Genomic DNA, 14,586 nt, shown 5'->3' on the forward strand with positions numbered 1-14,586 from the left:
CTTTCCCTCCTCCTCCTTTCAAATCTGACACATAGACATTACAGTATTCTGGATATAAACCAGCTTGTTGTAAACTCCCCAGGCCCACAGGATTTCACACCAATTGTAGTTTTAAAGCTTTGGAAAATAGAATAGAAGAAGGGCTTGTTAACACTCTGCTCCGGTTCAGGCAGAACTAAGCTGCTGCAGGCTCTGCAAAGACAGACAAGGAATGGTCCAAGGGAGTATGAAAAGGCACACGTACACGCAGAGGTGGGATCTTTTTTCTCCCCTTCGCCATTGTTCTCACTGTAACCTGTTTACGGCTCCAGCCCTAAAAAATAAGGTTAAAGCAGTGCCCTTTCCGCTGTACATGGTGCCAAGTCAGGGGAAATTCCCTTATGCACAGAAATTCATAGCCTAGAAAGAAGTTGTAGGGAGAACAGAATCTTTCCTGTTGTGAAACTAGTCCTTCTGCAGAGGTAAAAAGCAAAAGTAAAAAAAGAAAACACAAAGTATTTTTTGAAAAAACTTTTCAGTGCCAACTAAATGTTATTTTTCCTTTGATTTTGCAATGTCTGTATTGAAAGACTGAAGTTCAGCACATGATACATAACATTTAGTAGGCCCTACTTAAACATTACATGAGTCAAAAGAGTGCATTAGCAGGAATATTTCCTACTCTCCTGATAACAGTGCAATCACAGCCATCCAGAATTGTTATTAATAATTTCCGATTATCCACATACCAGATAAGCAAAGTACTTTTGATAACCACTAGTATGATACAAGAGCTTTTTCTAAAAACCCTCAAAATAATAACAAGCCAATTTTATCGGTATCTCAAAGAAAATACACAGAGAACACTCACTTTATTGGAATTAATAAAATGATAAAGGCAGTGACAAATTTTAGGGGTCTCATATAGGCTCTGCAACTTTGCTACACACAGTTCTGCCATCAGGGACAATCAGCCTTTGGTGTTGCAAAGCAGTGTTCCTGCCCACGCAGGCAGGTGTTCTGCCTGACATCCCTCCAACCTTGCTGTATCAACCTGATTTTCACAACTGCTTTCTTGCATTGCCCAGGACAGTCGTGAAACCTTGCCACAGAGGCAAGCTCTGTTCAAAAGGCAGGTTGTCGCTTGCACAATTTTACCAGAGTGCAGCTGTCCCTCTCTTCGGTTTGGTGCTTGGGCAGGAGGAACCCCAAAGGAGGCTCTTTCCATTTCCTCAACGCTATTCTAGAGAGAGGAAAAAAAAAGAAAAAACGTACAGGAATCCTCCTCCTCTGTCCTCTTCTGGCCTTTGCAGTACCTCTGAGTTTGAGTGCACTGAGTCTGGCCACCATCCCACTATTTACTGGGGCTTTTTGGGTTTTGTTTGTTTGTTTGGTTTTTTAAGGGATTGCCTGCATACAGATAAATCTCACAGCTAAACAGATGAATAACAGAATCCAAACACCTCTCCACAAAGACATACAGAATAAATACATCCCCTGGCAAGGAAGAAAATGCAATTGTTACTCCATTCCCAAATTGAGAGGGATTATGGAGAAATTTTTTTCTTAAAACTACAGGAAAAGCTATAGGAAGAGGAGGCAGAAAAAGGATTAAACAAGAAGAGGTAAATAAACAACAGTTAGTGAAAGAAGGAACTGGGAGAATCAGAATGAGAAATGAAAAGCTGGACAGCCTGGAGTTTTGGGGAGCCTCCTCTCAGCCAGACATCCATGGGCACTCACCTAAATCCCTAACAGTGCAGGGATTGGAAATAATAAAAATTAACTTGCAGCTCAAAGGCTCAAACTTTCCAGCAGGAACGCGCTGTAGCTGATATTCTGCTTGGTTTTTTGGGGTTTTGTTTGGGTTTTGTTTTTGTTTTTTTTTTTTTTAGTGTTTGGTGTTTGTGGGGGTCTTTTTGGGGGGGAGGGGTGGGGGCAGTGGTAAGGGAGAAAGAGGAGAGCAGGTTAAAGAAGTAAGGTCAAGAACATCATTGTTTGACCTCTTAGGAAGCAGCACAGCAACTTGCTGTCCTCTCAGACAGCCCCACGACGCTTCCAACAGAAAGCTGCTCAGCAACTGAGAAAGTCTTAAAGCATAACTCTTGGTACAAGGTCTCTTCTCCCCGCATCCCCCGCTTCCCCACACCATCCCCTCTCCATACCAGTTTCACCCAGGAAAAGGAGCAATCCCCCAGCAGCAGAAATCGCAGGGCAGCAGCGTTAAACAGCAGGCCAGGCGCAGGAGCATCCCGCTTGGAATCCACTGAGTTTCCACAGGGCAGCAACTGTGGCCAAACCACTGGAGAATCCCCAGCATTTTAACTATTCTTTGCACATAACATCCTTTCTGTCCCAATTGCAAAGGCAGTCTGGATGTCTGCAGCCAAATGAAAACAAGAAAATCTGCTGTTTACAGCAAAACACAGCCCACGGTTTTTTCTTGTTCACTAAAGAAGCAATTCAAATTTCTTGTTAAGAAAAAGGTGACAGGAAAACATTCCAAGTGGCAGCAGGGGGGAAAAAGTGAGGGCCTGCTTATCAAGAGCAGTATATCAAAATGAGGAATGAGCAAACCTTAAGTTGCGGCTGATACCACTAGGACAACAAATCCAGTATTAGGTCTGCAGACATGATCAATGCACCCCATTTCCCACCCAGGTTAGTTACAAGCGTTGTGGGATCGTCCAGCTGGGCGGCATGCAGAAGCACAGCATCCTTCTTGGTCCTTGCAGCAATTTGCACCTTGATTGTAACCATCATTTAAGGTCACACAAACTGGAGGCCTTTTTTTATACACATCCATCAAAATCACTCCCATGAGACAGAGGTGCTAAGAGGACAGACCACTTGTCAAAGGAAATAAAACTGAACTGGGTCAAAAGAAATTCTTCTAATTCACAGGAGATTTCTATACCATTTTCTCCCCATTTTAAATAAGGACATGTCCAAAACTGTGGTTTATGCTGAGAGAAGCCCACAGATAGAAGTTAAAATAAAAAGAATTCAGGTGCAAGTATATTTCGGAGAAAAAGTCAGAAATAGGAAAAACCTGAAAAAGCAATAATTCTCATAGATGCTGAGGACAGCATTTCACTACTGCTATAAATTCCCTCAAAGAAATTAACTCTGAAGCAGTTCAGCAAAGGATATGAAGGCAGAAATCAGAAACAGAATTTGGCTCTGGCTCTTGGGCTACTACCAGCCTCTCTTAAAATACGGATTTTTATTATTCTAGACCCAAGTGCATGCAGTTCTTCACAGCAAAGGCTGCCATGAGCTGGGACACAATAACCAATCAGAATTGCTCAGCTTGAACTATGGACAAAAGATATTCAAGAACTACTTTTGTACAGTTGGGTTAAAAATATCTAAGAAAGAGTACAGATCATCTGGTGACAGATCTGAAAAGGAGGCACATATTTAGACTGGCATAACAAATAAACTGTAGAAGGGCAACACCTAACAGTACCACAGACAAAATCCGCGCACAGAGCAGACTTCATGGTGCACTGAACAAGCCACAATCCTACTCTTGTAGAAGAACATAGGAAAAGGTAGAGAAGAGTTTTCAAAACTATCAATGAGGATTTTTATCAAATTCTGCATCATTATTGCTTTGGGAGTCCTAAGACAGGAAAGGTCACGTTCAGCACTGTCCTGAACTTCACATCTGCATCGAACAAGCCTACAGGAAGATACTGGGGTTCCCAGCTGTGTCACTGCTCTAATACTTGACGGGTAGCAGGAAGCATGGGAAAAAAAATGATTTTTCCACAAGAGAATCCCTGTGTAGTGAAAAATTATGGGACTTAAAAAATCAAATACACAAACTGACTAAAATTAAGTTTACAACTAAGCAGAAGACCAAAAGAGCTGCTCCAGTAAGCAAGAGTCAATATTCCACACATTGTAAGTTCAGCTCTACAACAAACAGAAGGCAATAGTAATGTTAATTTTATCTTAGCCATTGCACAAGTTTCAGTGGTACAATCAGGAAAGTGTTTGCAAATGAAGGGTCAGGGCTACGAGCGAGCTTACAGAAACCTGCTGCTTTCCTGCAAAGCAGGGATCAAGCGAGAAGAGGGCCATATCATTCTCTTCTACTTGTTCCCAAATACATCCATGTCAAACGCTCATAAGATTTACAGATAAGTGGATCACTGGAACAGTAAGTTGTTCAAGAAGTGGAATTCCCCATAGAGCTGTGACTCTTGCCAACTTCCACAGGCATTTTATCTGCTTACAGACAGTGGGGTTTTAATAAGGTTGCCTTCTGCCTCTCTTTAACACTCTCATATCCTCAGTAGTGGGTGCCTCTTTTTTGCCTTCAAAACAGGGTGGAGTAAACAGATCACTGACTGATCTCTGTCCAATTTTGCTGTATTTGGTGAGCACAGCTGGCAAATAGTTTCTCTGGACCAGAATGCAAAATACACTTGAAAGTTTTTAGGAGGCAAAAAAACCCCAACAGTTGAAAGCTAGGGAAAGGAGTCCTTCCTCTACTGAACTAAAGTCTGAGGTGACCAGCACATTCAAATGGATGGTTCGCAATGAGAACATGGTACATACCGTGAGTTGGAAATCAGAAAATTGCCTCAAGTCAGCTTTCTTCGGTCCAGACAAAAAAACTTTACTGCAACACTAAGCTCTTAGAAGGATTATTCCACTGTGATTACCTTGGCCATAGTGTGCATTTACAGACAAGCAAAACACGCAATTACAGAGCAATAGCCTATAATTAGAGCTGAGATTTGATGAAGGCATGTTAGGATAACTCAGAAAGTGGTCATTTCACAAAGAGCAACAGCAAATGGAAATACCACCATTATTTTGTACCTAGAGTAAACTTTATGTTATCAGAGTAGCAGTGCTATAGTCAGTGTGTTGCAGCCCAGAATCTTCATAGCAGAATCAACTGTCTTGCAGCAAATGGGTAAGAACCACCAATTCAACAATAGGTTTGCTTTATACCCTGTGTACACGCAGGAGAGAAAAGCAGCCCAGTTCGCAGAGTCCTGGCTTTCGGCCCTCTGCTCCGGACTCACTAGAGGCTCAGGTCACTGCAGAAGAGCAGGATACACTGCAACGCAGGTTGCAACAAAACCAGTAACAAGAAAACTTAATGGGGAAATTAAAGCAAGTGCAAAATCTGCAGAATTCTTCAGGGTTGGTACAGTGTTACTAGCAGAGCTCACACTGAGGCAACACACCAAGTGTTCATCCAGAAGAGCTTGCAACATAGAATGGCAGTAAGTAGCTGATTACTAACTGCTAATACACATTTCAAGGAAAAAAGTACCGCTAAGTCAGATCAACACGTTTTCCTCCTATGACAATGTAACAAGTCCAAGGAAGATGGAAGCAGCAATGCATGTAGCATCTGGACTTCCGCAAGGCTCCTGACAGCATCTTAGCTGCTATTTTCATAAGCAATTTAGAAAAATGTGTATTCAGAACTAGCTTACAATGGTGTATACAACTCATTGAAAAAACCACTCAAAACTGATCACTGTCAAACCGGAACAATGTATCAAGTGATATCTTCAAGAGTTTGTCCACAGTCCAACAGTAAGCAACAGTGTCATTAGTTATCTACATGATGCAATATATGGCACCGTTATGAAAGATCACATTACCGGGGGTGGGGTGGGTGGGGTGGGGGGAGTTGCTACCCTACTATATTATCAAAAGATAAATGAAAATGGTCTTGACAAATCTGGGAGTGAACCCACAGAGCAGATTTCTTCCTATTTGTTTTAATAAAGACAAATGTAACGTATGCTTCGACACAAATCCTCATCTATACAAGATGGAAAAATCATTTGCTTGCCAGAAGTTCTACAGAAAGTAGTCTGGAGCAATAATGCATCAGAAAACAAATGTGCATCAACCATATATATAAATGGCAAGTTTCACAGGTTGATGTACAAGAGTATCTTTGGTAGGACAGGTGAAGCAATTCTTCCCCCTCTAGTTAACACCGACATGGCCCTAGTAACAATCTTATGTCCAGTTTTCGATATCACATTTCCAGAAAGATATAAAGCAATTGAGGAGAGTCCAGGGAAGGGATGGAGGAGGGGGGGAAAAAAAAAAAAAAAAAAAAAAAAAAAAAGAAAAAAAGACTGGAGGTCTAGAAAACATGACATACCAGAAAAGATTGAAAGAACTGGGTTTGTTTAGTCTGAAGAAAAAGATGACTAAAAAGAGACATGATAACAGTCTTCAAATATGTAAAAGAAAGAAAAACTACTTTCCACGTATACTCCAGATAGAACTAGAAACAACAAGCTAAGATAGCAACAAAGTATGTTTTTCATAATGTCTAACTGACAGAAAAATTAAACATTTGGAAGATTGCACTACGGGCTGTGGAAGCATTAAAAATTTTTAAGAGCAAACATACCTGGAACCAGCCAGGTATAAAAGGTTTTCACAGAACCACTGAATGGACCATATGACTTCCTGAGGTCTTACTCAACACACTTTGATTCTGTGCTGTAGGCACAGAACTTGATTCTTTTATTGCTATTTGTGACCACCCATTGAGTTCAGAATGACTAGTCTCTTTATCTTAAAAGAACAACTACTCTTTCTAGGATGACAAGAAATGCTCTGTAAAAAATACAAGAACTACTGACATTCCCCCAAACTGTCTTTTCGAAACGATCATACAACAGGAGACAAGCATTGTCACTCATTACCGATGAGGAACAAGCTGTAGAATTGAAACAGGAATGTGATATGTTTCTGTTTTCAGTGTGGTTTACTTATAAAAGTGATTTTCCTCTTGTGTATAAGATTTACTCTGAGAGAGGCCTGGCAAGAAAAGATGTAAGAAATGATAAAAAGGAGAGATTATGAAAGTGAAGTTAAGGCCAAAATAAAAAGTGACATCTACTAAACTAAGTGCAAAAACTCTTATGGGGTAAATGAAGCTCAATAACTAACTAATACGAGTTTTAGTAATTCTGAATATTGCCAAGCAATAAGTTTACTGGCCAATATATTCATCAGTGCAAATTACTGTAGGTGGCCACTGCTCCCCTCCTCATGCCATATCTCCACAACTACACTGAGATGCAACAAAGCTCTTTCTGCTGAAAAGCTGCTACTACGGTGCTTTGCATTTTGTGAGGTCCCGAGCTTGTGGAAATTGCTTCTTCATCACATATGGAATATCCTACAGACGCCAGTCCACAGTGTATGCTGTAAGGCACCTTTCCTCTCCTAGGTCTTCAGAGGATAGCAGCAAACAATTACAAAGCTGAAAGCGACGCGACCAGAGAGATGCCCTGAAAACGTTATCTACACTGACAGATAGGGTTGTGCAAAAGAAAGACAATGTAATGCATCACAGGTTTCCTAGACAGGGATATTTAACAGCGGTTTGGTTGAAAGTGGCAGCCTGGTTTTTCTTAATGTTTTCTTAAATAAATTAACTCAAATTAGACCTTAGCTAGGATCCTAGATGCTTTATTTATTTAAAGATCCTCAAATGGACATTATTAATGGTCCAAATTTTTTGCTGAAAGCAACTTCCAGCAATGTGAAATTTCTCTAAAAGAAAACATAGGACAAGCTTCCATGGTGCTTTGGAATTAGATAAAAATCCATGCTTTCTCTCTACAGTTCACTAAATAATGTAGTTTTGGTTTGAGGTTGTGCCTTATTTTGCCTCTTCCTGCATTTCTAGACAAAACTATTCCCTTTACTCCACTATTACTCTTTTTTTTTTGACCACTGCCAAAATGGTTTTGGTCTCTTGTTTTTAGAGTAAGTGGCCACCGTAATGAGAAGAGCTGACATATTAGCCTACCCTCCTTTAAGTTTGGGCATGTCACCAAATACAGCATTTAAACGGATATGTCAAAAAGTGCCAAGAGGAGGAACGAGAAGATAGGTGTGGGGAAAACAAACAAAACAGCTCGCTTCCATTGCAGAATGTCAGATGAGCAGACAAGAGTCGTGCATCACCCGAGGAGCAGGGCCAGCTCTGCATGGGCGAGCAGACAGGAACACAGCACACTTACTGAGCAAGCATGCTAAGGAACAGGACAGGGTTATATACAGAATTTGTCAAAGAGAGAAACTGAGGTGATCTGCTCAACAGGCAAGTTTGATGAGTTGTTCTGAACGTTCAGAATACATCTGCTTTCTTACAGTGCACTAGATGAGACACATTACTCCTCTCTCACCCCCATCCCTCTGAGCCCAAGGAGGTTTACCAATATTTGGATGCTTTAGAAGTCGGCAGATTCGAGCTTCACGTTCCAGTTTCTGGTGATCTGAAAGAGAATAAGAAACAAAGCATTAAGCATCACAACTCTGAACTAAGCTCTTGTTCATATTCAATGGAGAAAGGAACACAGTGACCAGCAGACAACCAGAGGGCTGGGAATTGTTGGAACACGACTGTCTCCCAAAACCTCACAGCCGTCTCAGGTCAGGGCTATGCAGCTGAGGCTGCAGGAGACCTCCGCTCCCACTACACAGCTAGCACTAAACCGATGTTCCCTCCTTGGATTCAAAGTGAGTAGCAGCACAGTCAAAGACACTGCTCTTCCATCAGCCTCACAAATATGCAAAGACACTTCCACTGACATCCCTTCTGAGACTTACCCCCTTCTCCAAGGCAAGAGGAGGACAAAAGTCTCTGAAGAAACTGCCTACATGAAATGGGAAAAGGACCTGCTGTCACTCCAGAGAAACACTGGGGAAGAAGGGCAGAGTAGGAGGAAAAAATAGACAGCTCCTGCTAGGGCACAGCCATCACATGAAGTAGGGAACTCTGCCAGCTCCAGTGAACTGTAAAGGTAACCATACTTCAGTACCCATGGACGGACTCGCTGGTGAAATGCTGATCAAGCACTTCAAGATCTTCAGGCGAGAAGTTCTGTCCAAATGCTAAGTATGCTTATTCCAGCCTAAAGGCAACATCAGTTCGAGCACAACTGTCATCTGGATTAAAGAAAAAAAATATCAAGGAGAGTAAAAACCGGTTTCTCCTCCTTAGAAATGTAACGTGTGTGAGTGCAAGGAAAGGAGTGGGAGCTAGAGCAACTCTGCCTATCTCAGCCAAGAAGAAGGGGCCTTCTAGCCGCTGAGGCTCAGACAGGAGATTTCACTACAGCAACGACTGAGTCCTGAACTTTCACTACAAAGCCTTCACCCTCTCAAGTGAAATGCTCACATTGGACAAGCACAGATTCGCTGAAAGGATCTGAGGGAGACAAATCTTTTAGGCAGCCCTGGCAGCTGCTAAACTCTAGACTTTTGGGGATGCAGGTGCCTAGAAAGAGGCAAGAAGCAAGGACTGCCCGTTCTCCCCATTCCAGCCATCAAAAGAACATAGCAAAGGGAAGCAGCAGTCCCTGCCTGCTCTTGACATTTCTTCTGTAGCTGATCTTCAGCACACAGGCTTGAAAACACACCCTCTCTGCATCCTGTGACACATAAGTCTTCTCCACAGGAGTAAGCAGGTCCCTTGGCTGGGTGGGCTACTCAGCAGATCACTAGTAGGAATGCAACATCCTGCAATCTATAGGAAACCCACTAGAGACCGACTTCAACACAGCCAGACTGCACTGCACTGCCTGAGAACAGCCCATGCAGCTCCATGGTCTCTGCATGGTCTTCCTTTCCCTTTGTAAAGGAAGGATTTGGCCAACTGTTCTCTTCCCCATGAGCAGAAGACGGAGACTGAGCCAGATCTCAGCTCAGAACATTTTTCTCTCCCAGCTGGGAACAGCAGCTCAGGGCACTGCAGGATTTCTGTCTTCTTTCCCACTGCTGAACTGTAGAAAAATGTCTCAATACTTTATAGGGCTGAGATGTGCTTACATCCTCATCTGCTACTGTTCAGGGATGGGGGAAGGTAAATTACTCCTTTCATCTCTCCTTCCTTCTCAGTCCTGGAAATTATTGTTGTTGTTGCATATATTTTACAGTTCTATGCCAGAACCACTCTCCAATAAGTAGCAGACAGCAAGAAAGCCTGGAGAGCTTCCACGCTCCCAAGGCCTTGGTGCAGAGCAAGCGTTTTCTCACCTGCATTGCTGGGGAGGGGTGGGGGTGCCTTGGCTCCCCTTTCAGCAGCATCTCTCACAAATTAAGTTTTGCAAAACACAGTTGCAAGGTAACAGACTGTGCTGCATACTCTGCACCTGGGCCAGATTCTCACAGCGGGACAACAGTTTAAGATAAACTATGCACAGCCCGCTTGCAAATTCCCTACTTACCCTCCCAGCTCTACTTGGAACTCCTACAGAAGGGGATCCTTCATCCACCCAGATCACGTTGCCCTCATGCGCAGTTACGCTTGCTGAGAATCTGTTCCCAAGTACAAGGACACAGGGAAGCAGACAGCAAAAACAGCTGAGCAAAGGGGGAAGGAGAGGTAAGAGCTCACCACGTGCTACTCAGCCACCCAGTCCTGACAGCCAGGACAGACAGCTGACAGGAGCGAGGCTCAAACAAAATGACATAACCATCAAAATGCCACGGGAGATGTAAATCAAGAGCAATTGCTCCCCTGAAATCCTACACCATCATGCCAAGGGAGGGGAGCGGGCAGGGCAGCTAGTGATCATGGGCAGCAGCCACACCAGAACTTGTGACAAGAGGTCATCACCCCACATCCCATCCCTCCTGCACCACACAGCCTGGCCGGAGACCAGAGGAGTACAACGCTCCGGTCACAAGGTACAGGAAACTATTTCTGGTCAGGGGGAAAGCATACCACACTCTTCTGTCTCCAGGGCAACAAAACAGGCAAACTCAAGCACAACTCGAAGACAGAAAGCACACCCCAGCCCCCGGAGCACCAGTCCACAGCAGCCAGCCGCCACAACGGAGAGCAGTGAAACGTCAGGCTGGGCAGGTTTCCTGCCGCGGGTCCTGGAGGATCACAGATCCCGTTCCGGCAGGACCACCCATCCCATTGCAGGTGGCACCAGATCACAGCCCAATCTGTGACTTGAAGAGTCCCCTCCACCCCAACCCCAAAGAGTCCCTTTTTAAATCTTTCTTCATCGCCCGGTGGCTTTTGGCATTTGACTCTTGTTCCAGGGATCAGTGGCACAGTTGATTTGGTACTTGTGGGGAACAAACTGGTACCTAAATGCATAAGCAAGAAACATGGGGCTGCAATTTTTCTGTCTTTCTCTGGTCTAACAATGGTTATTCCCAGTAGGAGACAGAAAAAAAAACCAAATTTCTGTGAGTACAGCAGAGCAGTCAAAGGTTGGGCTTTAACACATTTCTTACATGGGGTCTCACTGAACCTTAAAAATGCAAAGTATTCTTAACTGTATTAGAATAACGATGAAAAGATGACATGGGTTCAGATCCCTGCGTTACCAAGAGCTTGCAAAGCAAATAATTTTGCTTCCCTCTGCCCAAAAGATCAAACTTATTTCTGCAAGCCATCATGCACAGTGGAAGTACATCTCATAGCTAACACAAACACAGCAACACATCTGACCTACCTTACAGGATCCCAGGCCTGGGACATTAGGCCTATTTCACACCTTTCCCAAACTATGCAATTCAACCAGCAATTTCCATAACTTGCCTAAAATACAGTATATCCTTTCCAAAACATACAGGTTCACATTCAAGACTTCAAGTGATAAATAAAGCCATATACCCACAGAAGTTACTCCAAATGTTAGTTATCCTTCCTGTTAAAATTTAGCACTGCTGTTCCAAGTCTGAATTCATCTACCTCCTGCTTCCAAATACTGGATTTCATTAAGCTCTTTTCCCACTATATTACAGAGCTGCCTAGCCCTGAACAATAGCTGATGCTTAAAACTTAAGTACAGGATATTACAAACACTCATCTAATATTCATTTACTGTTTTCCAGCCAAAAAAAAAAAAAAAAAGAGAATCTTGCTATTTGGACAATTCTTCTATCTACAGTCTGAAGCAATAAGTATCCACACGGACAAAAAAGTGCAGTCTACGTAGCTCTTTTGTACCAAAATTAAAAAGGTAAATGCTTAAGGAGATGGTGCTTAAAAATGGCAGGAGAAAACCTTCTGATATTTGATACATAAACTAAGGTATGAACACATATTTCTCTTTATTAGTCCTTTATATGATGTGATTTCTGTATCTTGGTTCAGGATGTGAAACTACATTTAATCTAAGTACCTTTAACATTATTGCTCTGCAAATACCGCACTCAGTGTTGTTCTAGTAATGTTAGTACCAAATTTCTTCAGAATATACCTGATAAGAAACTGCCTATTCAGAGAACTGGGATTGGTTTTGATTTGGACTGGGTTGGGTTTTGATTTGCCTAGGGATTTACTTTAATAGAAAACAAGAATGATTGCATTAGAATCATTTGTGAGAGTTAAGGACCTGCAAAAATGAAACTGCTCCATTTTATACAAACATGCAGTCCATTCACTGGGACAGGACTGCTTGTGCACAATGTATAGACAGAAGTGGCCATGTACAATTAATAACGTCACTGCTGTAAGAATCTCTAACTGAGCAAGTTAAAACAAAACCAACCCTGCCTGACTAGAGAAGACAGCAGACCAAAAGCATGATAGTTTGGCCTGTATGTCCTAAATCAAACTTCAGCAGATAAACAGGATAACGTGATGTAAGAGAAAGGTGTATACAACAGGAATAAAAACCAAAATGCAGATAGCTTTACTTTATGAAAACCTAGCAATCTCCAGTAGGGTGGGGAATATGACTACTTTTACATTGATGTGCATTTCTTACTCTTTTGTAAGACAATCCCTTCATTGTCTGACCACTTCAGTCTGTTACCCCAAAGATGCAGTGGCAGAGATGGATGAATAACATAAGACCCAACTTCAGAGCTCCATTCTTCTCCAGGGAATTAGTTCCCAGTTTTCTACTTTTTCCTTACCAGTTCTTTCTCCTCCAAGGGTAGCCGAGGCCTGGAGGAGAACATTTTCAGACATACAGACAGGCCGTAGGACATCTACAAATCCCAGTAGTCTAGAGCTGTCAAGTGAGAACATTTATATAACAACAGCAAAAAAAAGATGGGAAAAAAAAAAAGGTCACTGTGCCTAATCAGTCTGTTAGAAAGCTGTACTGAGGAGAAGGGGTTGCCAGGGAAGCGCAGGGAGACAAGTCTGCATGGAGCTGAGGTACGCATGCAATAGGCAGAGCCTGGAGAAAGACACCTGCAACAAACCCGAAAAGGAGATCAGTCCCAAGCAAGCGAGGTGAGAGCTGAACTTGAGCCGGGGAGCAGGAGAAGATGCCTAGGTGTCAGGTGCCAACATGCCACCCTGCACAGGCCGCACAGCACGAAACCCTCCCGGCTTCGGACATAGCTACGATGCCCTGACTGACTCCCGCTCCTGAGAGATGCGGAGAGGGGTTTTGTTTCAGTTGCAGGCAGCTGCCACCACGCAAACATGCTTTCCAGCCCGAGCCTTGCCACAAGCTCTTCAAGGGACCAGTGACCAGGGAGGCTGAAAGCGATGTGCCTTTTGCACTCCATCCCCTCCACCTGCCCAAGGAACACTAACATTTATTGCTCTAGGAACAAAATCACACCTATTTCAGGTAGTTCCTTCTCCCGGCAAGCAGAAGACAGCATTAAAAACTAATTGAAAGAGTGGACAAAAGAGTTGTCCATCAAGATTCATCAGTGAAAGGGATTAATTTCACACCTATCAGAAAACAAGGTGGAAAAAGTTAATGCTACCATACTTTCTTCAACAAGCATTAGAAACACATCACTGTTTTGAAACAGTTTCATGTGCAAAGGAGCACACCCACTGCAGCATTTACTGGCTTCTTTTACCAAACTGCAGCTATACTGAGGTCCTGTGGCTAAAGCCCGCTCTTTATTTAGTACACCTGCTTTAAGAAGGAGAAAAAAAGAGGGGGCGGGCCACTGCAACTTTTAGCAGCCTAAAAATTTAGCCACCCCAATGGGAACAGAGATTCTTTCCTAAATGCAGTAAAAAGCAGCAGCAACAAAAGTAATGCGTAGTTGTGAATCATCTCTGTTTGATGAGAAACTGTGTCATGAAGAAAAAAATCCTTGCTCCTCCCTTTACCAATACATAATCTTCCTGCTCTCAACTGGAATATACAATCCAGCTGCTCAATACTACAATGCACCTGTCTTCATCCTGCACTAGGACCACGCTCTATGATTGCTGTTAAAGGAGGCTTGAAGCTATCATTCCTGTGGGAACACATTCTAGATTACATTTCTGAGAAAGGGAAGAGTCCGGAAGAGGAATCAAACCCAAGGCAATAAATTCAGTTTGATTGCTGTCATCATGCCAATTCTGGGAGATAGTCAATTGGTGCCAGCTGCTAAGATATCATTTGAATTGCTTCAAGACAGAAATCGAATTTGCATCAAATACATTTTGTAGTGTTAGACTAGTCTGAGCCTTCAGGTTCCTTCACGCTTTTCTCTGCTTGTTTAAATCTAAACTTCCTCTCCAACATTCCCAGCCAAAGAGAGCTAGCTCCCTCATGCTGCACTTTAAGCCACAGACTTTCCCCCATATTCTCTTATTTTTCCAACAAGACTGTGCTACAGAACAGCCGAGATCTCTCAGTATTTGCAATAGGGTGG

At 42.9% G+C, this 14,586-nt stretch overlaps 1 protein-coding gene across 1 annotated transcript in view; it reads right to left on the reverse strand.

Annotated features, from left to right (window-relative positions):
- The window catches only part of LOC104159892 (calcium/calmodulin-dependent protein kinase type II subunit gamma), a gene marked incomplete at its 3' end in the record, with an annotated part of 30,828 nt that extends 22,008 nt beyond the window's left edge, over positions 1 to 8,820 (reverse strand). Inside the window, exons 1-2 of the mRNA XM_009697916.1 lie at positions 8,817 to 8,820; positions 8,211 to 8,270 (exon numbers count right to left, since the gene is read on the reverse strand). Of these exons, the coding sequence (XP_009696218.1) occupies positions 8,211 to 8,270; positions 8,817 to 8,820 (64 nt within the window). The remainder of the gene's footprint in view (positions 1 to 8,210; positions 8,271 to 8,816) is intronic.
- Positions 8,821 to 14,586: the final 5,766 nt, after the last annotated feature.

The sequence above is a fragment of the Cariama cristata genome, unplaced genomic scaffold (genome assembly GCF_000690535.1).
Source record: "Cariama cristata isolate BGI_N322 unplaced genomic scaffold, ASM69053v1 scaffold22893, whole genome shotgun sequence".
Lineage (NCBI taxonomy): Eukaryota > Metazoa > Chordata > Aves > Cariamiformes > Cariamidae > Cariama > Cariama cristata.